The sequence below is a fragment of the Sceloporus occidentalis genome, unplaced genomic scaffold (assembly GCF_023333645.1).
Source record: "Sceloporus occidentalis isolate IW3139 unplaced genomic scaffold, rSceOcc1.0.p SCAF_3, whole genome shotgun sequence".
In the NCBI taxonomy this organism is placed as follows: Eukaryota; Metazoa; Chordata; class Lepidosauria; order Squamata; family Phrynosomatidae; genus Sceloporus; species Sceloporus occidentalis.
In genome coordinates, this window is record NW_028316983.1 from 94561040 (window position 1) to 94588762 (window position 27723).

The 27723-nt window shown below is 38.0% G+C and overlaps 2 protein-coding genes across 10 annotated transcripts in view; both read left to right on the top strand.

The window, feature by feature from the left end:
- The window catches only part of MIGA1 (mitoguardin 1), a 47807-nt gene extending 24236 nt beyond the window's left edge, over window positions 1-23571 (top strand). Inside the window, exons 8-16 of the mRNA XM_089515483.1 lie at window positions 7587-7687; window positions 11096-11214; window positions 12063-12135; window positions 13576-13662; window positions 14369-14467; window positions 15126-15260; window positions 20923-20976; window positions 22293-22409; window positions 22559-23571. Coding sequence (XP_089371609.1) covers window positions 7587-7687; window positions 11096-11214; window positions 12063-12135; window positions 13576-13662; window positions 14369-14467; window positions 15126-15260; window positions 20923-20976; window positions 22293-22409; window positions 22559-22777 — 1004 coding nt within the window. The 3' untranslated portion in view covers window positions 22778-23571. The remainder of the gene's footprint in view (window positions 1-7586; window positions 7688-11095; window positions 11215-12062; window positions 12136-13575; window positions 13663-14368; window positions 14468-15125; window positions 15261-20922; window positions 20977-22292; window positions 22410-22558) is intronic.
- A 3937-nt stretch (window positions 23572-27508) lies between these two features.
- The window catches only part of NEXN (nexilin F-actin binding protein), a 49783-nt gene continuing 49568 nt past the window's right edge, over window positions 27509-27723 (top strand). For 7 of the 9 annotated variants that reach the window (XM_089515496.1, XM_089515503.1, XM_089515501.1 and 4 more), the window contains exon 1: window positions 27593-27720. The gene's annotated coding sequence lies outside the window, so the exon portion shown is untranslated. Of the gene's footprint in view, window positions 27530-27591; window positions 27721-27723 lie in introns of those variants that run through there. The other 2 variants (XM_089515498.1, XM_089515500.1) reach the window with 2 other exon arrangements.

Consider the following 27723-nt stretch of genomic DNA (forward strand, 5'->3'; position numbering starts at 1 on the left):
CGAAAAGGCCAAAAAATTGGTCTGCATATTGTAGCAATGAAGTCGCAAGATGTCAGATCTCAGTTGTCACTGGCTTTCAGGTTTTAAGGATGGAGATTACCAAAGAAAATCTATCAATTATCTTATGATACCATACATTATAACTCTTCTTCTGAAAAAAAGTGCACAAGTTAACTAGCTACCAGGACTTTCCAGATTCCACACACTCTTTACTGGGAAGAAACAAATGCTCTATCAGCCCTCTTGGATAAACTTTGTTTTCTGAGTAGAAGTCAGGGTGGGTCTAATGCCACATATATTTTCCTACAACAGAAGGGTTTTTTTTTAAAAAAAAATATTCTTCCCAAGTCTTTCCATGCACCAGAAAGCAAGTAATTTATTTCCTTAAGGTCATGCCCATTTCAGCCTTTGTACTACTCTAACCTACTCTTCATGAGGATTTCTTTATAAAGTGTATGAACATTTCAGCTGTAACAGCTAGATGTTGCAGAGAGCCAGCATGGTGTAGTAGTTTGAGCATTGGACTATGACTCACAGCCATGGAAACCCACTGGGTTACCTCAGGCAAGTCACACTTTCTCAGCCTCAGGAAGTCAAGGGCAAACCTCCTCTGAACAAATCTTGCCAAGAAAACTCCATGAAGGGGTTGCCTTAGGATCACCATAAATCAGAAACAACTTGAAGGCACACAACAGAAAGTTGTGGCCATCAGAGCTAGTTACATTAAACATGAAACTCCCTATTTTACAACAGCTTCACTGGCTATAGTCTGATTATCCAAGCACAATTCAAAGTATTGGTTACAACCTGTAAAGCCCCATATACTTTGAGAAAGACCATATTCTTCCATGTGATCCTGTCTGGGTTTTAAGGTCTTAAGCAGATGTCATTCTTTTGGTTCCACTCATCCCCTACCATTATGAGAGTTGGTAAAATGAACATTTTGATAAGCCTAGTTACCAGTGCTGTTGACTTGAGTCAATTGACTTGGACTTATGTTGGATTCAAGTTGCTTCAATGACTTTACTTGGACGTGACTTGGTAAAAATGACACACTGACTCGACTTGACATGGGATTTATGCATTTTTAGTGACTGTCTTGCTGGTGCCATTCACTTCGAGCAGCAGGCAAGACCTGCTCCCAAAGTATGGGGCACATTTGTTGAAAGGGAACAGCAAATGCCTTATGCAATGGGCTTTAGATAGAAGGATCCTTCACTTTTGAAAGGCTCCTCTGATGTGCTGCAGGGACAGGGTGCCATGCAGACCTCAACCTCTGCCTCAACCCATTTCCTAAGACACTTGCTGTTTCCTCTGAGAAATGCACCCCGCTTCCTTTTTTCCAGTTTAAAGATGGTTCCCAGGCTTGAGATCTTGCAAGGACTTGAGACTCAACTTGAGACCTGAAGGTAGAGACTTGATACTTGGACTAAAGGACTTGAATACATCTCTGCTAGTTACACCCCAACTATGTTGAGGCACAAGATGCCACTGCTTATTCTGTGTCAAGTTTCTCCAACATAAGTAAGTTGCATTTGAGGTTTTCCCCTGAAGCCTAACCAAGTTTTACTTGCCTTACCAATGGATATACTGATTACTGGTAAAATAAAACAAAACAAAAAACCCTCTGTGTTTACTTGTGTTTTCCCCACCCCTGTTGTGGAGTGTTAATGAATATTCCACGACATCAGAACAGCTCAGCCACTAGCTTGGAGGGAAGGACAGGAGGAGGTTAGTTAAAAAACAAAACAAAACAAATAAACACCAGAAATCAGAGCTACATCTGTTAACGCTTATCTGTTGCAAGATCCAAATTCAGTTGCAAGTAGGAAGTAGTAAAGTAGATTCTCAATAGGGCTAGACTAAACAAATGAATGCAAACAGGCATTTTTTTTAACAAAAAAAAATTGAGCTCTTGTATTTTTGTCTTATCCTGAGTGAAATATTTGCTTATCCTGGTGCCAATCCTGTTGGAATGAGTGCAATACATTTTTCTGTGTCTTCCCACCAAAGTTGTGACATCTCAAGAAATAAATAGCACTTATTAATCTTGATTTAGGCTGATTTTTAAATAAAGGACTGATTCATAGGTTTTCTTTGTTCTTCTAATAGGCAACAAATATTACTGTATCACAAGGGGAAATGGATTGTACTAAGTGTTAAAAAGCATGTTGTAATAAGGTACTGGTGAAGGAGGAGAAAGAAGAAGGTAGAAGTTTAGAAAGTCACAGAAGACAATCATAGTAAAACGGTCTTTTTTAATCCCTCAAGAGTTTTGGTAGGGTGGGGGACATGATGCACTTGCAGTCCATGGTATATGGGAGTCATACTATTGTAGCAATTTCAGTTTTGGTCTTTTTATTTCAAAAATGTAAATGTACAGTTGCTTGAATCGCTAAAGACAAAGTAAGCGTGGACAATAAAAGGGACATCTCTTTCCACTTCAGTCTGCCCAATGTCTTCAGAGATTCAGGAGTCATTGAATATTGTGCACCACACACAGAGACACATACATAGACATTTTGTAATGCATCATTTCAGTTTTTACGTTAAGAGGCATAGCGAGACAAAACAAGTGTTCACTTTCCTCCCTCACTTGGTCATAAAGTGCTGTGTTTCTATGAATCAGCCATGTGGAATTTGCTTGTCCTGCTGTCCCTCAAATGTGAGGAATGTGAACAGAGGTCTCTGATTTTATTCATGGTCTGTGAAGCACAGAGAAGGAAAATGCCAGTTACTGTGCTTTTGTTGTTCCTTTCCCCCCAAATTTCATCAAGTTTTTTTTAGGAAAAAAACTGGCTTTTGTGGGGGGATTGGGGGAATTGTCTGTAGCATAGCTGGGCTTGTAATGAGATGCATCTCCTGTGCTCTAATGGTTTTAATATATAATCCAGTGTGCTTTATAGACCATAGCAAAACCTTTGACTGCATAGATCATGAAAGGCTATGGAACGCCCTTAAAGACACAAGAGTGCCAACACATCTGACAGTCCTAATGAGGAATCGTTACTCAGGACAGGAGGCCACTGTCAGGACAGAACATGGAGAAACAGAATGGTTCCCAATTGGCAAAGGGGCCAGACAAGTCTGCATCCTCTCACCCTATCTGTTCAATACATATTATATGTATGTTCAGAACATATTATATGAAAAGCAGAATTGGACACAGAAGAAGGAGGAGTGAAAATAGGAGGAAGGAATATCAACAATCTGAGATATACAGACAACACCAAACTACTAGCTGAAAACATCACAGACTTGGAGCAACTACTAAGGAAGATCAAGGAGGAAAGTTGAAAGGCAGGCTTATTGTTGACCATAAACAAAACAAAAATAATGACCACAGAAAATTTACACAAATTCAACCTAGACAATGAGGAAATAGAAATAGTAATTTTCATACCTGGGATCAAATATTGATTAGAGTGGGGACTGCAGTCAAGAAATCATAAGAAGACTAAGAATGGGGAGGAGAGCTATGAAAGAACTAGAAAATATCTTAAAATGTAAAGACATACAACTGAGCATAAAAGTTAGAATCATACAAGCCATTGTATTCCCTATTACCTATGTATGGATGTGAGAGCTGGACAGTTATGAAAGTAGATAGGAAGAGAATTAATTTGAGATGCGGTACTGGAGAAGAGTCCGGAGGTTACCATGGACAGCCAAGAAGTCAAACAAATGGGTGGTAGAACAGATCAAACCAGAAATCTCTCTAGAAGCCAAGATGTCTAGACTGAGACTGTCATACTTTGGCCACATCATCAAGAGACACGACTCACTAGAAAAACCAATAATGCTAGGAAAGGTAGAGGGAAGCAGAAAGAGAGGAAGACCACATGCTAGATGGATGGACCCTGTTAAGGAGGTCATGGATATGAATTTGCAGGACCTGGAGCAGAGCAGTGGAGCATAGGGAGTCTTGGAGATGTCTCATCTACAGGGTCACCGTGGGTCGATATTGACTTGAGGGTGGATAACAACAACAACAAACAAAACAAAAACAGATTGAATGCATGCTTCCTCTAAGCAGCCCTGAGAATCCCCACTATCTGCTTTCAGGTTTATAGTGGGTAGGAGGAGGAAGGTTGAACTTCCATCAAATTCATGGTGGACAGATCCATCAGTCACTATTTGTCAAGATGACTTCATGCATTAACCATATTCAGAGACTATGTGCCTCCACATATTTTGCCACTTGCTAGAGAACTACAGTGGAAGAAGAATATTGCCTTCATGTGCTGTTTACAGGCTTCTCAGAGGCATCTGGCAAAGTTTGGAAGAGTTACTTTTTTGGACTATAGTTCCCAACATCTCCAACCAGCAGATTCAGTAGCTGTGTGGGTTGGAGGATTCTGATAGTTGTAGTCCCGATAGGTAACTTTTCTGAGTAGTGATAAATTAACTAGCTGTTGTGGGAAATGGAATAGGGACTCAACACAACTTTTGGTTCCATTATGCAGGGGTGGTGATCCTATAGTATAGAAAGTGTATCTCTCCTTTGTCCCTCCCCAAGCAACCTTTTCACAGAGTCCCATTTTTTCTTTAGTCTGTGAGGTGGCAGGCAGTGGGCGACAAGAGCTGTCAGCATAGTCTGGAAAGGATTGGGAATGATGGCCTGGCATAGTGCCCAGCATGATGCTGTGCCAAAGAGCAGGCTGGCTGCTGAGAACAGGTGGGCTGGAAACAGTGATCTGGCTTGATGTTTTGATCATAATAAAGGCTGGAAAGAGAAGTTTTTTCAAAAAAAAATTTTTGCAGGGGTTGCGGGAGGGGCTTGCTTTTTGAACAAAACAATGTCATTCCTGAATAGTGTTCTTGTAACAAATGATTTTTTTTTAATTTAAGAGAAATAAGTGTTAGGGCCCCTTCCAACCCTCCCCACGAATTGGGTAGGGTTGGGATTAGAAAGAAAATTCTTTTGTAAATGGTGAGGAGCAGGAGGAGGTGGTGGTACGATGAAGCTGAGAGTGAGGACAGTGCACCCTGTGACAGTGGGACTTGAACAGAATCAAGAGCGGGGGGAGGTCTAGTCTGATGCAGTGCCCCCATTGACTGCAGTGTTTAGGAATGGAGGGATTAGTGCTTGTGCCAGCCACCAATAAGAAACCACAAATCTGTCCCCCTGGCTTTCCATTCTGCCTTCCTCACTCCAAGGGAAAACACTTTGTCTGATGCTGGTCATATTTTGAAGGAGGATATAATTCAGGAGGAGAGCATTCAGGAATGGGAATCACCACATACCCAAAAGGATTTAGTCTGTTTCAGGCATCTTGGTATTCTGCTACCTTTAGACCAGATTTCTGATTGCCCTGAAAGCAGGGAACAGAGATTTCATGTCTAGTATTTATCTGTCTCTGTATAGTGGCCACTATGGCTTAATGTAAACAGTAGTAGAACTCCTGCTACCTCCTATCTCATCCTGACTTACTTCCAAATTGACTTTTTTTTGCACTTTTTTTATTTTACTTTTTTTAACCATTGTTCCTTTTTCCCCATTGCCATCAGTAAAAGATGATAAAACTACACTATCTCCAAGTCTGGTTTAGTCAAGAGTTCATTTTAGTAGTATGTTGGAATAAGAGATCTTTGACAAATCTCTCCACTTCCACCCATCCACTTCTGACAGAATAGCTCTGGCAAGAAGTGCAATGGTGTCCATGGTATACTGGGTATCATCCAGCAACATAGCTGCTACTTGACCTCTTCACCACCAGCAGAGTGGCTCTTAGCACCCCGTCTCACAATAAATCAGTGTACATTCTGCATTTATCTGTGCTTTTTTAAAAAAATAATAATTTTCTGAGTAGTGTTTGTAACACTGTCTGATCCTATAATTTTATTTTTTAAAATGTAAAAGCATTTCATAAAACTCCAGATACTATTATCTGAAATATTAAATTTATTGCGCCACTGGTGAACAATCAGTTGCTGGACTGTCTATATCAGGACGGAAAAAATATGGACACTCAATTTATACTTCAGTCATTTTTGGATTAAAAATGCATGAAAGCTAGAACTTTATGTAGATAACCACTTTTGATTATTACCCACTCTTCAAAAAATATTTTCTTTCCCATGATAAAAAGAACTTAACCTTAAAAAAACAAACCAACAGCACTTGAAGACAAGAGATTTCAAAAAACCTGTTGCTTCTAAAATAAGTACATTGAAAGTATAAATAAAATAACCAACATATCAGGCTGTTAGATCGTGGACATCATGAGAATCTGCGACTGGCTGCCTAGGGTGGCTGGGTGGATCAAGCAGCTGTGCATTCCTAGAGCTTTCATTGTGCTGATGTCTCCCGTCTAAAGCTCTCCGAAGCATTTGTAGCGTATACATTTTGAATATATGCAGCTCTAGAGAAAACTATGCTATAACAAAGTGTTTCCTGAACAGCTCTTGTCACTATGCCTTTTGGCTCTAGGATTTATTGTAAATGAGAGATTAAAGCCAGAGGCACAGTTATAGCCAAACCACAGGATAGGGCATCTTTTATTCCATGAAGTTGTGCTCAGCATCTTATCCAAAGAGCCTCATGTAAACTCCTTTGAGACATTCTGGAAAGATTAAGATGTTGAATGCAGTTCTACCTTCCTCTCCAGCCCCCAGTCTTTTCTCACAGTGAAAAGAAAGACAGAGAAAAGGTGCTGTTATCTGGTGGTAAAGATGTGAAAGGTATAAAGTGTTCAGGAGAAAGGAAGAAAGCAAGGGGTGGTTTGTCGGCTTGGGTCCCCAGAAGGTATTTTCCCCAGGATCCCTTCACTCCCACTAGCACCACTGATTAGAGGTATAATTGTTCTGAACATTTATTGCCTCTTATTTTTGTCATTCAGCTATCTGCAACTCAGGACGTTATCTCTTTATTGGATTCAGTTCTCCAACTATCTTGAATTGTTTACCTGATTATGAATGGGATACTAGGCTTTGTGACTGGTAGACATTTTATAGTTTTATGGTTCTGTTTGTAAGAGGAGATTAAAAATAGTGCATAGCAGAAGTGTCTGAAAGTGGCAGTTGGTAAATGTAATAGATACTTCACATGAGTCTCAACCATGAAAATGTACGATTCCAAGTACTTGTATGTATTGTTACTAATCAATTTGGGCGAGTAGTTTCTAAATAGTTTCCATGCTGGAAAGCCTGAGAAGATTTTTCTCTCTCATAAATCTTCTAGCTATCACAGATGGCTAAAAATTGGTTTTACTCATCCCGAATATTGGTTACAAATTTATTTTCCCTTTTGAAATCCAACCTATTTATTTATAGGGGCAAAATTCAACATTGTATACCCAATGACAGAACAATACAACTCAGCAGTGTCAGGAGGATAGCAGTCACCCCTTTGCACTGCAGCCCTCTGTGAACTCCCAAAATCTGGTCCAGAGGGTCAGGAAACCATGTAGAGCCAGTTTTCATGCAGCAACAATCCCTAGGCAGCTAATGTTAGTAACAGTATTTGCCCAAGAAAATGGCTACAAGAATGAAATTAAGGAGCACATTTGAGTATATCATTAAGTATAATTATTATGGTCAGTGAACAAAAGATGTTTTTAATCCATTTTTATTTCTTTGTTAAGATAAAGACACAGATATCACTGTGAAAGATAATACAGATGAATTCAGTCTGCGTGATACACTAAGCATTGGATCAACAGATTCATTTGTTTCAGCTGCAGAGGTATGTTGAACCAGCATTTTCTGTGTGATTGTATAGCCATCATATCTCTAAAGTCTTGCAGTAGATTAATCAGTGGTCTCTACTAGTTAGTACACATTGAGTCAATTATCCAAAATGTTTGGGACCAGAAGTGTTTATGATTTTGGATATTTTTGGATTTTGTGAATAGTCGCATATACATAATGAGATATCTTGGATCGAGACTCAATTTAAATTTACACCTTATAAATGTAGCCTGGGGTAATTTTAGACATATTTTTAATAATTTTGTGCATGAAATAAAGTTTGTATACACGGAACCATTAAAAAGCAAAATGGTCACTATCTCAGCTACCTATGTGGACATTGGAGCCCTGCTGACACAGTGGTTAAATGCCTGTACTGTAGTCACTCACTCACAAACCATAAGGTTGTGAGTTCAATACCAGCCAGAGACTCAAGGTCAACTCAGCCTTGCATCATTCCAAGGTTGCTAAAATGAGTACCCAGCTTGTTGGGGCCAATGAACTTACACCGCTTAAGGAGTGCTTAAGTGCACTGATAAGCAGTATAGAAATGTACTTGCTATTGCTATTGCTATTGCTATTATCCATGTGGATATTCAGCCTGTACTTATTTCTTCCAGAAGGGTATGTCCTAGAAAAGCATGTATAGATAATGAAGTTTTTTTAAAGGTGTAAATTCATCAGATGTAATTAATTCCTTTAGTTATAGGCACATAAATGCCAGGCTTTTTCTTCCAAGTTTCCCATGTTGGACGCATGTAATAGATTAGATTGAAATAAATTGATAGACTGTGAGGATTCTCATAAAATCACTGAAAATGCAAAGTGACTGATTGGCTTCTGGTGGTGACCACAAGTTAAATAAACATATCTCAATTAGGATAGCAATTTTTGGAAACTCAGGGGTATCACACTAATGGAATCTGTAGTCCCTAATTGCCTGAAAGAGATATTCTTAGTCTGGAACAGCTGGATGTTCAATTTCATCTGCCATTTAGTCTCTGCAAGACAGTAATACTAGTGCTTGTCTGATGGCAAAAGGAAGGCTGTGTTAGAAGATAAGAGTTATGTTATGTTCCTTGTACAAAGGATAGTTTTCTTTTTGCTTTTGTCAAAATGTTGCCTGAATCATTAAAAGGAAACGTAAGCGTGAAGCAGATGGGGCAGAAGGAGCTGCCAGAGGCCAATCCTGCCCCAATCGCCACAGGACTGCAGCAACCAGATGCTGTTTGTCCCAATGGTGGCTGCTGCCATGGTCCTGAATGGGCTGGGGTTTAGCGGCCATGTTTGGGCCATGTTCAGTAGACCTGGGGGTATGCGTCATGTGCACACTCCACCCCTGGGGCCCAGGGGCAGCTTTTTTGGGCCGTTTATTTGAAGCCCTAGATTCATAATAGAAATCCTGGGTTGAAATTTTAAGGTGTTTGGTATGCAGATGAGAACCTGTTTAATCAGAAGGAGTTCAAGTGAAACAACAGACAGTATACAACACTTTCTGCAAAGGAAATGGTGTTGCACTTTCCCCTTTTGCTGGATATCACTTGACAAATGTAGCTTTGTTTTGTAGTTGAAGTAGTTTTGAAAAGAGACCTAGATGCTGATTTGTCCAATAAAGAAGGTGGCTTAATCTAAATCCATTCCTTTACTGGGTTTGCAAAGGCTTTGTGTTGCAAGATATTCAAATGTCACTAAACCTGGTTAATGCTTCCCATTAATGCTTCCCAATCTGATTAATGCTTCCCATTGACTATAAATGTGGTTTTCCCTAGAGATGATAAATTAGCTTGTTTTACATTTTGTTGAAAATTGTACAAATTCTCACTTTTTGAACTTAAAGATGGACAGGGACCTAATTTGTCATCAAATTTCATAACATTTTGGATGTTTGTGACATTTTAAAACAAATACACACAATGTGGATACAGTACAGTGCGCTTGTGTCTTACACGGCTTTCAGCTTAAGCTGTAAGCCATGTGATGGAAATAACAATGGTGCATGCCCCTGTGGCGCATGCTCCCATGGCGTGTGTGTTCCATGCCGTGTGACGTGCACGAGCCCCATTATTTTCAATGGGGCTTGAGCATATGTGCTATTTGCCTTACGTGGGTGGGGTTTTTTTCCAGAATGGATCTCCCATGTAAGGCAATAGCACACTGTACATACTAAAATATATATGCTTAAGGGAAATAATGCACAAAAATTAAAAATAAAATGTATTTGAAAAAAATCAGTACATGTTCTGTGCTGGAAAAATATACATGTCTGTAAATGTGTATAAAAATCTGCACTGTAAAGATGTGACAAAATGAGACACACACCCCCCCCAGAAAATAGAGAGAAAAGTCAGTACAAATGTTTGTGAACAATTTTAAAAAGTGAAAACATGAAGCAAAATTGACATGACAAATTTACAACTCTGTTGGGAAGTCCTGTTGGGAAGTTTGTGATTATTATAAGACCCCACTCCATGTGTCAGACTGTATATTGTTGCAACCTTCTTTTCCCCAAGTACTGTACCATACTTTAATAAAATTATTCTTCACCATTTTTGGCTTGAGAGCATGTATTTCTAAAAGCAAAATACATTTCATGTCCTTGTAAATCACCTGATGTGTGTGAATCAGTCCAGAAATAACTGATGTTAGTATTTTGGGTCACCTATATTAAAAAACTAGATGTGAGTCTGAGAGACCAATGACATTGATTTGTTGTAATTTTTTTTAAAAATCAGCTTGGTGGATGTAGGCTGTATGGAATGTAAAGCTTTTGCATAGTATGACACTGATGCAAAGTTGTTTAAGAACATGCTGAACTATCATGGGAGTGATTTGTGTGGAAGTGATTTTACATTGTTAGTTGTATTTACCCCCACAGTGTTTTTACCTTTACTTGATGTAATAGTTAAAACAGTCTCCTCCCCTCTCTCTCTGTTTTTTAACCATGCAATATATAGCTGGAGTCCTTTGGAGTGATCACTGTGTGGGCCTTTTGTTCAATACATCCCAGCACAAAATGTGGACTATCTCAGTTTTCTTTTTTTATGACCAGGAACTTAATTGCCTTGTCTTGAAGTTCTGTATGTTCTTATTCCTTCATTATTAATCCCTCCTTTGGAAAGATATAATTAGAAGATCACTTGTAAATTATTCCTCTGCACTTGCGCACGCACGCACACACGCACACACACACACTTGAATTACTTGCATTGGCTTTTCTGGAATGTGCCACAAAAGCACTTGAGCAATCTTAAGAGCTCAGCTGTTGTTGCACAGTGGCAACTCTATGGCCTAGTATGTCACTGCCATTTTTCTTTTACATGTTTCAGGGGGAGAAACATTAACCTGCAATTTAAAGCGTATCAGTTCTGAGTTATTGCCAGTCCTTAAAAAATTTCTTTTTCAGCTTACAGAACACAAAGAAAGCCGAAACCCTTATAATTTGGATTCCTTTTGCCATTGTCCATTATATGAAGAAGCTATGCGTTTGGCAGAGGAGGGCAAGATTTATTCACGCATCTTACGGTACTAAGTATTTCTGTGTTTTTCATAATAACTGCAAATATTAAAAAATCTGAACGGAATATGAACATAGTTTTCTGTGGCTTTTCCGGACTATTTGGCCATGTTCTGCAAGAGTTTGTTCCTAATGTTTCACCTGCATCTGTGTCTGGCATTTTCAGAGAGTGGTGGCATGGAAGTATGCGGGGTATACAGTATATACTTGTATGAACATTGGTTGGGAGGAAGTGATTTACATGTTAATCTGTGCGATGGTCTGTTACTGAATGGCAAGGCCTCAGGGTGGAGAATATGACTCAGTGCATGCAAATGAACACCACTCAGGGTCAGAGGGTTTTCCCGCAGCCAATGGATTGCTAATATGAAATCGAAGGGTTTCATGGCAGGCATCCATAGTTTTTTCTGGGTTTTTCGGGCTTCTCTTCTAGAACATGGCCACATAGCCCGAAAAACACACACAAAAAACAATGGATTGTTAATTAAATTGACACATATATCTTTCCACATATCCTCCCACCGTGAGACTTTGCCATTCAACAACAGACCATCACACAGATTAACATGTAAATCACTTCCTCCCAACCAAGGTTCACACAGTATATAAACCCCACATACTTCCATGCCACCACCCTCTGAAGATGCCAGTCAGAGATGCAGAGAAAACATCAGGAACAAACTCTTCCAGAATGCAGCCACATAGCCTGGAAAACCCACAGAAAACTATAGATGCTGGATGTGAAAGTCTTCGACCTCACATTCAACATGAACAATTTCTGGAATTAAAGTGCAAGTCTTCCACTATGTTTCAAATGTTATCTTACACTTTTTTTTTTTTTTTTTTGTATTTGTAGGACTGAAATGCTGGAGTGTTTGGGGGACAGCGATTTTCTTGCTAAGCTTCACTGTATTCGACAGGCTTTTCAGGTAAAAAGTCCAGTTTTTAGATACAGTTGCTTTTCAAGTAAATGGGACCTTTCCCAACTGTAGGTATGCAGCTGTTAGACTATGGTTACTATGACCTACAATTTGGCTACGGTTTCTGGAATTATGAGACGTGGTTCAACAACAATAGGCAGAGAAACTGGGAAAGGGCGATCTAGAAAGCCCTGTGCTTTTATTATAACTAATGTACCAGTGAAACTCATGAAAGTATCCAGTAAAAACTAGAATACAGTCAACCCTCCTTATCCACAGATTTTTTTATCCACAGATTCAAGCATCCACAGCTTGAAAATATTCAAAAAATATATATATTCCAAATAGCAAACCTTGATTTTCCATTTTAAATAAGAGACACCATGGTGCTATGCCATTGTATTTAATGGGACTCGAGCAACCACGGATTTTGTTATCCACAGGGGGGGGGGGGTCCTGGAACCAAACCCCGAGTGGATACCAAGGGACAGGGACAGTCCAACTGCTCAACTATAGTGTTGTGACCCAGGGACGTAGCTAGGATTTTAGGAAGGGGGGTTCCAGACTAAGTGCCACCATTATAATGGGGCTTGGGTGCGGCAGCGCAGCAGCACACACCATTCATTTTTCTAATGGAAGGGGGGGTCTGGACCCCCAAGAACCCCCCCCCCCTTGGTTACGTCCCTGTGTGACCTATACAACACTCCATGGGGCAGCTTCTTAGTATGTTACTCCTTGGGTATTGAACACTATTACTTTTAAAGCTTATTGTTAATCATGTCCTGCAATGCAAAACTATACATTAAATGTTCATTTACTTTATTTATTTACTTTACTTATATGCTGCCTTTCTCCCAGAGCAAGAGTCAAGGCTGCTGTTGCATGACTGATATATACATAGGATTGGACTCCCAGAAAATATATGCTTTTGGCATACTATAACAGTGTTGATTGGAGTTTTAGGGAATAATACCAACCATCACCCAGTACAGTAGTGGTGATTAACTGTTTCTGAAATTATTTCGGGAATATTTGATTAAATATAAGCGACTGTTAAGGTGTATGTGTGATAGTATTATTTATGAAATCTTTAAAGCATCGGCAAAACTGGGCTGAGCATTTTTTCCATCTCCACCTTTCCCAAGGAAATCTATATCGATAAGGAAACAGAGGCCAATAGCAGCAGCTTTGGAGGCCAGTTTCCCACAGCGTAAGGGTAAGAGGTCTAAGGATTCTGATTAAGTCTCCCTGCCACTGGTACTCTGCCTTCCTTGCAAATATATATTTACTTGGGAAAGGGCAGGTTCTCAGGGAGGACTGGCTGGAAATGATCTCAATATGTTATGAGTCAGAACTTAAGTGATCTTGTAGATTTGGCTTGTAATGGGTTTGGATGTGGAACGAGGATTTAAAATGCCTAGTTTTCTAATGACTGGTGATTCTTTACAGGTTATCCTTTCAGATACTGCAAATAGAGTTTTTCTTGCAGAAAGTGGTAGGAAAATTTTGTGTGCTTTAATTGCAAGAGCAAGAAAGGTAAACCACATTTTTAATAACTTAAATGACACATTTAATTTTTATGTTTGTCTATCTGTCAGTCTGTCTCTCTAAACAAATTATTGAATAAAACAATTATTTAATTACAAGGTGTATTCAGTGTACAAAAAGATTTACACTCTTGATTCCCAAAGAGAAATAATTAAAATGTATTTCAATTTTCAATTTGGAGAACTGAATGTGAAAACGCTTTCTACAAGTACAAAGCCCATGTATAGTAGAGGTATTAGTTCTTGGACATAGCTGTTGATGAAGGTACTTGCATGCACAGTGGGTGCACTTTATACTCCTATGTGGAATTCCACTTGTACAGCAATTCCAGTTAATGGAGCAGAACCATCCCAATTGTCATAATAAAATGTTTCCAAGGCTGCATCCACACTGCAGAAATAGTCTAGGTTGACAGCACTTTAACTGCCATGGCCCAATGCTATGGAATTCTGGGAATTGTAGTTTTGTGAGACATTTAGCCTTTTCTGTGAGAGAACTGCGGTGCCGCGACAAACTACAGTTCCCAGAATTCCATAGCATCGGGCAATGGCAGTTAAGGTGATGTCAGCCTGGATAATCCTGTAGTACGTATACAGCCAAATTGTGCCATCAGATGAAAATGAACTGCCATTTAATGTTAAGAACTAAATAGAATCATATATGACTTGCTTGTTATTTATTGTTTATTTTACAGAACCCAAATAAATTTGAAGAAGTATTTGATGAAATGATCACTTTCTTAGAGCAAGCAGATCATTGGGCTAGTACTGAAATGGAACTTGCTGCTTGTGGAGTAAGTATATTTCATGTACCTATTTTATATTTCATTTATAATATATTTCATTTGCAAGTATACATTTTATTTCTTAAGAAAGCAGCTAACAACAACTATACTTTTTACTTCCATTAAGTGGTTTGTAATTGTTATCTGTTTTGCACTGCAATTTAATAAATAATTATAATTATAATAATGTATTTATATCCCGCCTCTCCCTAGAGATTAAGGAGGGTTACAGAAATGCAATTAATACAATAAAATACATAGTAAAAGCAAATTATTATTATTATTTTCCATTCCTCCCACCAAAGGAAAAATAGTAACTAATAAAATACAATTTAAAATAGTTAAAAAGATGAGTTGAAGAGAGACAATTTAGGATAGGGAGGGCAATCGGCGGCAAAGTAAGGGAGGTCAGTCTAGGAAGGCTTACCGGAAGAGATTATTTAAATATTGATCCTGATTTTTGTCATTATTGGAAGGTGTCCACTCTGTTATTTTTAGTTGGTTTTTTAGACAATAGAATGATTAGAATGATTAGAATAGAATGATTTTAGTTGGTTTATTTAAATAATGGAATAGTTTCACTATGATTTGATTTTTCCAGTTCAATATAAAATAGTTATTAAACGTGTGCAATAATTTTCATTAATTACATAATATCCAAATGTAGGTAAAACATCTAAATTTCTATGATGTTGTTCTGGACTTCATATTAATGGATTCCTTTGAAGATTTAGAGAATCCACCTATGTCTATACAGAATGTGGTTAACAACCATTGGCTGAATTCATCCTTCAAAGAAACGGTAAGTATGTGCTTCAATATTTCCATAGGTTTTTTCAGAATCTATAGAATGGAACTGAATTTAGTAACTGCATTCTCAATAAATTTTAAATATTGAGGAAACTGTATTGTAGCTTAAAAGTCTGTCTGAGATACTTTTGCTTGTTAGAACTTTATAATATACATTATTATTATTGCAAATACTGACTTTATCAGGACTGCAAATACATTTCAAAACTAATCAATAATTGGGTTCTACCTGCAGTCCAAACTAATCCAATAATTTGGATCTAGCTGCAGTGCTTAGTACTTTGTACAATAAAATATAGTATATATAAAAAAGTAGAGGTCCTTTTATTTACATGTTTAAACAGTTTAAGAATATGTACCTAAAATTCTGATCAGTCAATTTGCCCACTGTATAAAAGTGATCTGTATTGTAGCCAAGGTGGACAACCTTCCCAAACTGACAACAGTTATTCATTAATGTGTTCAGAGAGTTTTACACAGTTTTTACTTAGTGTTCACTCACTTAGGAACCTGAGGTAAAATACCTGAGCAGACAGGTATTTTTGTCAAGTTTTTTGCTATATATTTTCACAATTTGTACTGCTTAATGCACAAACAGTACATTTGTATATCTTAAATACAGATAATTTTTTGTCACTAGTAGACTGGATAAAGGCTAATAAAACTAAAGATCAGTTCATATAAGATGAAAGGCTCATCTGTCCAGGTGAGTAGAGCTCTGGTGCCACAACAAACTACAATTCCCAGAATTCCATAGCATTGAGCCCTGGAGTTAAAGTGGTGTCAACCTGGATTATTTCTGCAGTGTAGATGCAACTTTGTAGCCTCTCAGTTATAGAATGTGCTTCCCAGAAAAGTCGCTTGACACCTACCCTAGCAATTGCTTTATGCCTTTCTATTTTATTCTATCTATCCTTTTGCTTTCCACTTTCTATTTATGCTGCCATACTATCTATGTATATATGCTGCCATGCAAATTTTATTTTATTGATTTAATTTAGATCCTGCCTTAATTTGTATCTTGTATGACATTGGGCAAGTCACACTCTCTCATCCTCAGAGGAAGTAAGGGGCAAACCTCCTCTACATAATTTCTGTCAAGAAAACCCCATTATAGTTTTCTCTTAGGGTTGCTATAAGTCAGAAATGACTTGAAGGCGCACAACGACAACAGCTTTCTCCTGGTATGGCACTCAAGATGGCCACGCTCTAAAATATTCTTAACTATGTGATACTTTTAGATCTTCATATTGCTTGTTGTTTTAGTTTAGGTTCTGCTGGTTTAAAATTGTTTTTGTGTGCTGCATTTTTATTTTTTTACAAAGTATATATATATATTTAATTGTGTCTTTGTGTGCTGCTGGAACAAGATATTACAAGGCAGGCAGCCAACAATTCCCACCCTCATCTCATGTGCATATATGTTCACAGATTGAGAGATAAAGGGAGAGAAGTGCCAAGATGGTCAGACACACATATATAAACACACACAGAGATGGGTATTTTCTGTGATTACCAGTAACCACAGTCTTCTCCTTTATGACAAATTCCCAAGCTAGGATGCCTGTTTTAAGGAGGGGATTTGACTTAAATATTATGGATTGTCTTGCTAGGCTAGAATGTAGCTGTTCTGACCCAGCATTCTGTTTCTGTCAGTAGCAAAACCAGATGCCTCTACATGTTCACAGACAGGTCAGGAACATAATGGGCATCTCAACGTGTTCTGAGCACATAACATTCATAAGTACTATTTGTTCTTGAATATGGAGGGAGTAAGAGCACCCTGTTAACTGGCCCAAAATCCTTACTGCTATCTGCACAGTTCACTGTTTTATAAACATTTTAGTTCTATAATTGCTTTTATTAGTCTTCACATTTTCAGCGGGGAAGCGCTATATGGCTATAAGCCAGGACTGAATAGGACAGCTCCATTGAAAGAACTGTTTCTGTCTGAAGAACAGGATGTGTGGCACTGGGAATATTTCTATAGTAGAGTTTTGGCAATCTAGATGGTAAGAGATAGCAGGTGTGTATTCCCATGCTAACAGTCAGATGAGCAGTCAATTATCCCTGGCTTTCATCCATAATTTTAAAGGAACTATTCAGGCTAGTGAACCTGGTTTGTGGTTATGTTTCAGCACCTTGGATAAATCTTTAAAGTTTGGACCCAAGGTGGGTTCACTGTCCCACTGGCAAGAACACTGTCGGTCAGCACTGGTGTGATACTGACCATAAAAACATCTCTAGCATAACAAGGATTCTGTGTCTTCTTTGTTTCGATCTCCTTCAACTCACTTGCTGAACCCTTTTAGAGAAAGTTAAGCATTGTTATGTTCTATGAGTGGCAATTTAAATCGTCAAGTCAATTTAAAGGTCCTGTAGACTTCAATAGCTTTAGTTGTATTATAACTATTGGAAAGAGAGGGAGTAAAGCTTTAGCTATGAGAACAGACACACAACTCAAATAAGTCTAAAGCCACTCTTATATATTATTAACTTGAGTGCTAAGTTCAGGTGTTCTTCTGAACATGCAAAGAACTAAAATAAGAATGGGATGTGAATGTATAGGTACACCCCACCCTGCACTAGGCCCATTCCTGATCACTTAAAAGTAAGGAGATTATCGCACTGAACTCACTTCAGCAGCTATTTTTCAAAGTCAGGACCGACTTTGGAAAACGGCCACTCAGTTGAGTACAGGGAGCCGCATTGGAGCTGGGCTGTACCAGGATGGCAGTTTCTGGGAGAAAAGCTGTGTGATAACACCAGGGTACAGCCTGAATGAAGCTTGAATTACAGCAGCGGTAAGAAACTTTTTTCAGCAGTGCGATAATCTAAAAGTGAGATCCATGTCAGTTGAGCACCAAGCTCTTAAGAAGGCTCTATAAGCAAAATTGGCAGAATACAGGTTATAGAGCTGCCATGAACATGTATTTAATCTTTTGAAGATTCTTGTTCAGTGGACAAAATATGTTGTTTACTGCAGGGTGTACAGAGACCATTGATGTAGAGTTTTTCTGCTACCCACATCCCCTTCCCAGTTCTCACATCTCATATTCCCCATTCCCTCCTTTCCATGTCAACAAAAGAAAGGAATGGGGGGGGGGGTGTTACACATGTAATACATCCCCCCTGTGTACCATAACATGCTCTTCTTTGTTCTTTCTTTCTTTTTTACTTTTCTGCCATGTAGGATGATCTCTTATGTCTCGGCATCCTATAGGATACATTTATGTGTCTTTCTTGTAAGCTGTGTTCTTTCTACATGCCCATTCTTTTGACCATCCTTTTCTTTCTTTACCACCCCAGTCTATATCATTTTCTATTATCTCCCTTTTCTCTTTTCTTTTAAATTACCACTCTACTTGGCTTCTCACCCGAATTCTCAGTTCAGCCCTTTAGATCAGGGGTGGAGGATATAGCCCATGGACAGCTATGGCCTTTCCAACCCTTCAAAGACCCTGCTTCCCACTGCATAATGGAATGAAAAAGTACTGCCAAAATATTATTGACAAGTGATAGTTTGTTTTAAGCACTTGCAAACCCCTCCAAAACATCGAAAACCCCTGGAAATCACAATTGATTCCTGGTTGCATTTTTTCCCGCTACAAATGGGATAGCATGATCTTCTGTGGATGCGTGGAGTGAAAATTAGTCATGCCCCTCCTTTATATACTTTATTCCTACACATCTACATGATTCTGTCCCTATATTCCTTAATTCTGCACACATCTGTGCTAGCCATAGGAACTTGTCACAGCTCTGTAGCAGACTAATAGAATGGGCACCAAGCCCACCATGTATGATTCTGATTCCAGAAAGAGGAAAAGCTGTACAAATATGCTGATGACCTCCCCTTGTTTCATTCAGTTTAGGTAGGCAGTAGATTTCTTGACGAAGAAGAGTTAAAAGGGGAGTGAACAATGTATATTTGGATTCCATGAAGAGGTCATATTTAGCCCATTAGTCTAATGTTGTGGAAGAAGAATACATTAGAAGAAGCTGACATCAATGCTCTCTCTTGGTTATCCATTTTGTGTATATCTAAATGGATTTTTGTCAGTAGCATTTTACTTCCTAGTACTAAAAGGAGCATTCCTTTCCTTTCCATTCAAATTCTGTTATGCCCTATGGGAGACAAAAGTCTAGGTTTGCCATCTGTATATTGTATTATCCCAAGCCTTATTAGGACAAAACTGCTTAGCTGGTTCAAAAAGTATTTAAAGTATTTTCCCCTTTGGAGGAGGGTTTTTCTTTCTTTCTTTTTTTACTGCAGTGATCAAATCAAAAATATATGCCTCAGTTCATGTTTTTTTATGGGTACAGATACATCTGTTGTTGTTTTTTAAACTTTTCACATGAAAAATTCTGGGGATATTGAATTTAAGCTGTAATAGAGTTAGAAAAGGAAAAAAGAAAGAGTATTTTAACTGCCATATAACTAAAAGCCATATATTTCACAAGGATTTTTTTTCTTTAAGTATGCTCCCCCAAGTAGGCAAGAACAAATAAATGATAGATTATGCCTGCTTTTAGAGCTGTTAACACTAATGAACAGAATGAAACTTCCTGTGTTCTGGAGACTTCTTCAAATCAAATTATTTGAAAGCTACATATAAAATTGTAACCTAATTTTAGAAAACTATGTTCCTAATCTTTTGGAACAGAGGTAGGAAAAGTGCGGCACACATACTGACACCTCTCCAGCCAGCACCAAAAAAAAAGAGGGTAAAATTTTTGTCACTGCTGGAGGCTTTCTTATTTTTTAAAAAATGTCACTTGGGAGAGGTGTGTGGCCTCTCATTGTTGTTTGACATGGAAATTCAGCCCCCCAACCTGCCAAAGGTGATAAAATAGAGAGATTTTACATAGTTAAGAACTGCCATAGGCTGCTCTGAGCCCATGGGCTACGGAGAGATGTAAATCAGAGCAAATGACTAACTTATATCATAGCAAAAAATGTAGGCCATTTCTTAAACATGTAATTGTGTGTGTATGTGTACGTGTGTGCCTCACCTGTTGACTTACAGCAACCCCATGAATTTCATAGGGTTTTCTTAGGCAAGGAATACTCAGAGGTGGATTTCCCAGTTCCTTCCTCTCAAGTATAACCTACAGCATATGGTATTCGTTGACAGTCTCCCATCCAAGTACTAATCAGGGATGTTTAGCTTCCAAAATCAGACAGGATCTGGTGCCTTTGCCTTTAAGCTTCGAGGTTGCCATGTAATAGTTATACAACATAAAATATTAGGGTATTTAGGTTGCCATGTAATAGTGATACAGTATAACATAAAATATCTCAGTTTTCTCCTGATTTTCTCCTGTAATTATTAGTTTTGTAATCAGCCCTCCCTATCCAAGGATTCTGCATCCATTTTGCAATTTAATATAAAGGACACTCTTTTACTATGCCACTGTATATAATGGGATTTGATTCTGGTATCCATGGGTGGTCCTGGAACTAAAGCCCAGCAGATACTAAGGGCCAATTGTATTATTTTACATTTAATAGTGGTACAGTGTTAAATAATATTACAGAACTCCTAATCACACAATGTCATAAAATCAGGAGAACAGATGGGATATTTTATGTTATTTATAAAGAGGAAATATTCCAACTGTATAAACACCTTTTTTGTTTCTTTCTATAGGCTGTGGCTTCCAGTTGCTGGTCGGTCCTGAAACAAAAAAAGCAAAAAATGAAGGTCAGTTTTCAGTTTTATATTTGTAAAGATAATGGTCATTATCTAGAGCTGTAATCTGTGATGAGTACAACTAGAGATCAGCACAGCTATGAGATAGTGCCTGACTCAACTGTGAGTAACATATACCATTACAATAAATCATAAGACTTCAGGAATATGAAAAGAGAGGTATGAAATCTCATAATTTTTGAATGTGCAAGCAATTTGTATTAGGAAGAAAACTGTACAATGGTTCAAGCCTCAATCGGTATGTACCATTCCCCCTAGTGGCACCTAAAAGGAAAGGTGACCTGAATATCATGAGATCCCACTAGTTAATGATCCAACCATGAAAAGCTGAGAAGATTATTCAGGAGTAGCCATGTCATATTACTCAACATGATAAACTTTCTTTGACTAGAGATAAAAATGGCCAAAATATTTGTCATGTTACATCCACAGGTAGCTAAAAGAAAGAAATATCATTTTCATTATTTATCAGGAAAAAACAATTATCAAATATTCTTCTGCATTAAAATGTATTTCATTCACATCCATAAGTATTGGCCATTTTAAGGTAGTTGGAGCAACTTCAATGTTCAGTTATGCAGAGAGGTTTAAGTATAAAAACTACATTTACCGTTTTGTTGAAAATATACCAAGACGTTAGGAATAAATTATATAAGGAAAAAAGTTACAACTGGAATTATTTTAGTCCATGACAAAAACTGATCTGTGGTCTGTGTATATAACTATAAAAGATTTGCTAGAAACACGGTGAAACAGATTCAGCTCGCATTATTGAATATTGAATATAAATGTACTGTAAAAAAGGCCACCCTTTTGTGAAATGACTTTTTAGTTATGCCATACAAGTCTACTCAAAAGTAAAGCCCACTGAGTTTGATAATCCTTACTCTCAACTAAGGCTGCATTCACACTGCAGAACTAATCCAGTTTGAAACCACTTTAATTGCCATGGCTCAATGCTATTGAATTCAGGGATTTTGCAGTTTTGTAGTTTGTTGTGGCACTAGAGCTCTCTAACAGAGAAGGCTAAATATTTCACAAAACTACAGTTCCCAGAATTTCATAGCATTGACTCATGCCAGTTAAAGTGGTGTCAAACTGGATTATTTCTGCAGTGAATGCAGATGTAGCCCCACTCACTGTAGGACTGCAACCTTTGCAGCTGAATCCAGTGCATGTTCATTGGGACCTTGAGTTCATTGGGACCTATTTCCGATAAATATGTATAGTATTCCAAAGTTAATATGTTAATTTAAAGAAACAATTATGTATTTGTAATGATTACATTTTTAAAATTCTGTCTCCAGATTCCTGATGGTTTCTTTGCACATTTCTACGCTATTTGTGAGCACATTAGTCCTGTTTTGGCATGGGGCTTCCTGGGTCCTCGAAATTCTCTGTATGAATTGTGCAGCTTCTTCAAGGTATGGAATTTCATTACCTTAAGAGTATTTATTGTACACTAACAACAATAAACAAATAAAGTAGAAATACATAAATGTTTCTGTAATGAGTCTAAGAACTGCAGGCTACTCATGAATAACTGAATTTGCTATGCCTTTATTTTCACTAGGATCAAGTTCTTTATTTCCTGAAGGACATATTTGACTTCGAAAAGGTGCGATTTTCAACAGTAGACAACCTAACTGAAGACCTTATGCAGTTGTTAATTCGGCATACTGAACTTCTCCTGGCCTACCTTGGAACCGACTCACTAAGACATGTCAGTGGCTGTGTGAGCGCATGTGGAACCACAACAGCCGGTGGCCTTTTGGAAGCAAAAGTACAATAACATCGTTTTTTTATTCTTATTCTCAACATGAGCACAATTTTTGCCTTTCCTCAAGGAAACCTACCATTGCTTCTGTTTCTTTCTAAGCAAGGACCTGAAAATCTACAGTGTTGTTAAATATGGTCTCAGGGAGGTTTAAAAATATGGAAATCATTGCTTAAAACATTACTGTATAATATATCTCAACAGTCACTGTAGCTATGTCCCAACCTGTTTTAAATTAATAAGTTAAATTTATTTTTGAAAATACTGTACTTTTGCCTCGGATAAATTATTTGTAACTGAAAGTGATATGGATATATGTGGTATAGTAACTGTGTCTCAAAGGTTTACATAATTACTTAGTAGAAAGTTTTAAAAGCTCTGTCTGAACATATGTTTGCCAAGTTATGCATCTTTTTTGTCTCAAGTGACATGTGCAATAAAATACTATGTGCAGTGATAAATGATTTAACTTCAGCTCAAGATTTTTCATGTGTAAGCTATCATTTATAATGTAGCTGAATCAATATATACATTCAGCATTTAGAAAACAATGCCATTCTGTAGGCATTGTTACTAAACTTAAGTGTTCATTCACACACTTCTGTGTAAATTACTCTTTACTTATCTTTTACGGTTTGAAATCCAAGTCTAGTGAGGCCTTAAAAATTGTTTTAAAACAATTTGAAAATTGGTTTAATCCCCTCCAATTTAGAGAGCTTTTAAAACTTTATACTACTTGTGTATAAGCTAGAACCTTGTCTTGTTTGAATGTAACATTGGAAGTCTATTTTTAAGAAGAAAAATGTATTTCAAAAAAGATAATCACGCAACAAACATAAATATATGTTCCTTTATCATTTTAATTGTTGTGTCTTTTTTTAAAAGTCTAAGGTTTGATTTAGACAGGGACTACGAAAACTACTTCAAATACATTTTTCTGTATGAATGCTATACAATAAGGTTAGTCCTTGAAAGTACTTTTTGAAAGATTATAACTGGTATCAAAGTCTATAAATTGAGAATTTACCAAACTATATGAAATGTTGGTCAGGAAATAATGTATAGGAACTTGGTAGGTGTAGCCAGTGGTAACATATATTTGAGTAGAAGGCTTTTGTAATGACACAGATCTTTTGTATTGCTCATCTACTACAAGTGAATGATCTGTACAGATTTTTTTAAAGGAATGTAGACATTTTTCCTTAGTTTAAAAGAGCCCTGGTGGCACAGTGGTTAAATGCCTGTACTGCAGCTACTCACTCAAAACTATAAGGTTGTGAGTTCAATACCAGCAAAAGGGCTGAAGCTCGACTCAGGCTTCCATCCTTCCAAGGAGGTTGCTAAAATGAGTACCCAGATTGTTGGGGCAATTAACTTACAGTTGTAAACCGCTTAGACACTGTTAGTTCAGTATGAAGCGGTATATAAATGAAGCTGTTTAATTAATTTTGACATTTCTTTAATTGAGTTTAGTCTTTTTTATACTTTCTGAGTTTGAAATATGTTGTAGAATTGAAACAGGTTCATTAGCTAATGAAAGAGATCCAGACATATATATGGGAAAGAAGGGGCTTTGATGAGACTGGTACATGACCTGGACATCAGGAAGCATTACCCAGTCAGAATTATTTTGGTGGATGCATCCTATGCCCAGCCTCATACTACATAAAATAAAAAGTACTTAATTCTAATAGACAGTGAATTTGATAGCCAAGTAATTAGGAAAAATTACTCCCATCAGAATTGTTTAGGTGTGCTCAGCTTAATTACATCTGTTGGTGAGAGGGATTGACCTGAACATCAGAAAATTTTGAAATATGACATTGTACAGGAAATGCTGTTCTTGGACCATCTGTACAGATTATCGTGTGCTTTTTGCAGAAAAATAGTTTTACACTCAATTACCTCACAACTCACTCTTCCAAACTGTGAACCTACTCAAAAACAGGTTTAACATGACCACCTGATCTACCCTCCATACTTCCATGATCCCAGCTTCAGTATTAGTTCCTGGGATCGTAGCTGTGCCTAGAGAAACTCACTGGCTGACAATTTGGACTAAATTCAAGGTGCTTGACTTGAACTTTTAAAGCCTGAAATAGCCACAGTTCAAACAACTTCCAACAGTACTCCATGGATACTGAAATCTCTAGATGAACCCCAGCTCCAGGTATTTTGCTTGGTTACTGCTAAGATTGGTATATACTAGCAGTAGTGGAAATACTCTATCCAGTATGCCATCTTGATTATATACTCTTCTCTCTGCAGTCTCTCCAATAAACTTTACTTGCAGAAATATTCAACTCCCTTTGGCTTTTCCACATTTTGTTGTTTTACAGCCTGGAATGGAAAGTGATTTAATTAGCACTGTTACCACTTGAGGTACACGAGATACTTGGAACTGTTGAGATGCAAAATAGCTTTACTAGGGCACAAACGTTAAGAAAACAAACAAATTGGCACTTGTTGGTTACATAGGTATTCACTCCCTTGACTCAGTACTTAGTAGAAGGTCCACCTACAACAGTTAGAGCTTCAAATTGTCTTGGGTTAGTCTCTGTCAGAAAGTCTGCATTTTTTATCCATTTTGGCAAAATTGTTCCAGCTCTGCTAGGTTGGATGGAGACTGTTGATGAACAGCAACCTTCATGTCTTGTCACCAGTTGTCACTCAGACACCCCCCCCCCCCATCAGCACTCCTAAACACAGGTGGTAACATACCTCCACCCATATGGCTGCATCCGCACTGCAGAAATAATCCAGTATGACACCACTTTAACTGCCACGGCTCAATGCTATGGAATTCAGGAACTGTAGTTTTGTGAGACATTGAGCCTTCTCTGTCAGAGAGTTCTGGTGCCACAGCAAACTACAGTTATCCATCGTGGTCTCTGTGAATCACACAAATGCGTTTTCCTGCACAGATACATTCGAAACCTTCTAGGATTGCTAGGGAAGACTTTTTGGTGGTAGCTCAGCCCACCTTGTAGATACCCTTAGCATTCCCACTCTTTTCCCTCAGTTTTTTGTCCATCACCTTAGCAGCATTGAAGGAACTGATTCTTAGAATCGCTTTCACTATTAAAATTATACCAGCTTTCTGATCAATCAGTTTTGCCTTTCACTACCCTTCTTTCTTATCAGATTTGGCATTGGAGTAGAGTTTTTCTACTTTTAACTAAGTTTGACTTCAACTACTCTCTGTCTCAGATTGTTTGACGACACTATCTTCCACCGGCAAGTTTGGCTTCTCAGTCCATGTCATTTAAGTGATGTGAGGAATGTGTGGCCAAAAATACATAGCACTGAACCATGGCAGTTAAAGTAGTGTGAAACTGGATTATTTCTGCAATATGGATGCAGCCGTATGTTACAAGAATGTGCTCTTTATTGCAGGGGTGTGTGAGGATGTCAGACTTTTCTCATATGGTGGACTTGTTCTGCATCAAGAATATTCTGGAATCAGGTTCTAAACGAAACAGAAGTCAAAAGGGAGAGGTCTGTCACCCCTGCTGAAGAACTTCCTTTGCTCATCATTGTCAAGTATCCAACAAGGCTCTTTATCACAGATATGATTATCCTTTTTCCACTGACAGCAGGCAACAGACTAGGATACTCTTATCTCTTCATTTTCATCCTGCTACATCTGAGTATGAGGCATTGCACTGGCTGGAAAAAGAGGATTTGAGAGGCAGACAAGACAACATTGTATAAATTAAATTAAAAAGTTAATTAGCTTGCAGGAGAGGAGAGAAACAAAGCCTTGAACAGAAAGTAGGAGAAATAGGAGATAACAAGATATATAAAAAAATTGGAAGCTGCGGTTAGCTGAAGAGAGGAAGTCAGCTTGAAGAAGGCAAGGGAAAGGAAAGGCTGTCACTGAAGCAGATCACATATTTATTACACTGATATTCAAGCCCCATTGGCTTGAATGGCGGCACTCCCCATTTTAAGTCCCTCCGTTTGCCCCTTGCAAGTAAGTGAGGGACATGGATTTGAAGTCTGCACAAATGGAAGGACGACTGTGTTTTATTTGTATTTGGTCTGCACAGATTCCATAGCACCTGTACAAATATTTACTGTAATATTTTAGATCACTTTGAGGATTGTGGGAAGGAGATGAAAAATAATTGAATGAATTAACAAATGAATTAGTTTATTTAGTCTGGGATCATGTTCCACTAAAAGCATTTACCATTCTTGGTGTTCGAGAGAAAATGAATCAAAACAAAAGAAGATAATCCAGACAGAAGTACAAATGATAATGAATACATATCATACCCTTATATCCACCATTGTGTAGTGGTTTGAATGTTGGACTGGGACTCTGGCAAACCAGACTTCCAATCCCCTCTTGCTCATGGAAATCTGTGGGTGAGCCTGGACAGGTCACACTCTCTCAGCCTGGAATGGAAGAAATGACAAATCTGAACAAATCTTGGCAAGAAAACCCTGTAATAGGGTTGCCGTAGATCAGAAATGACTTGAAGGGACAAGAAAGTGCAACCACACCCTGCCTTGTAAGAGCTCATGACAGCCACTAAAATTATCCTTACAGATATGTATTCACACTAAATTAGAAGCAGAAGTAACTTGTCTTGCATGTTGCATTACATCAACAGTCGAGCCATTACAAGTGTGGAAATACTGGTGTTAATAGTGGTCTGACCCATCTTTCTGAACACTAGCAAAATACTGAGAAGTTGAATACACAAGTAGTTTCACAGATCTGGTACTGACTGGATTTCATGTTGCTACAGCTATCTGGTAAGTTACTATTATTAGTTGCTTGCTGTCCATGTGCTATAAAAAAAGCTACCAGGGTCTCCGTCTCCTAAACAGTTACTCGAATATACAAAAGTAAGCTGCTCAGGGGTTGAGTGCCGACCTAAAGACGAACTGCCAACAACTGGACCAGAAGCATTTGTGTACTGGAAGGACAGGAAAAGTTTAAATACGTA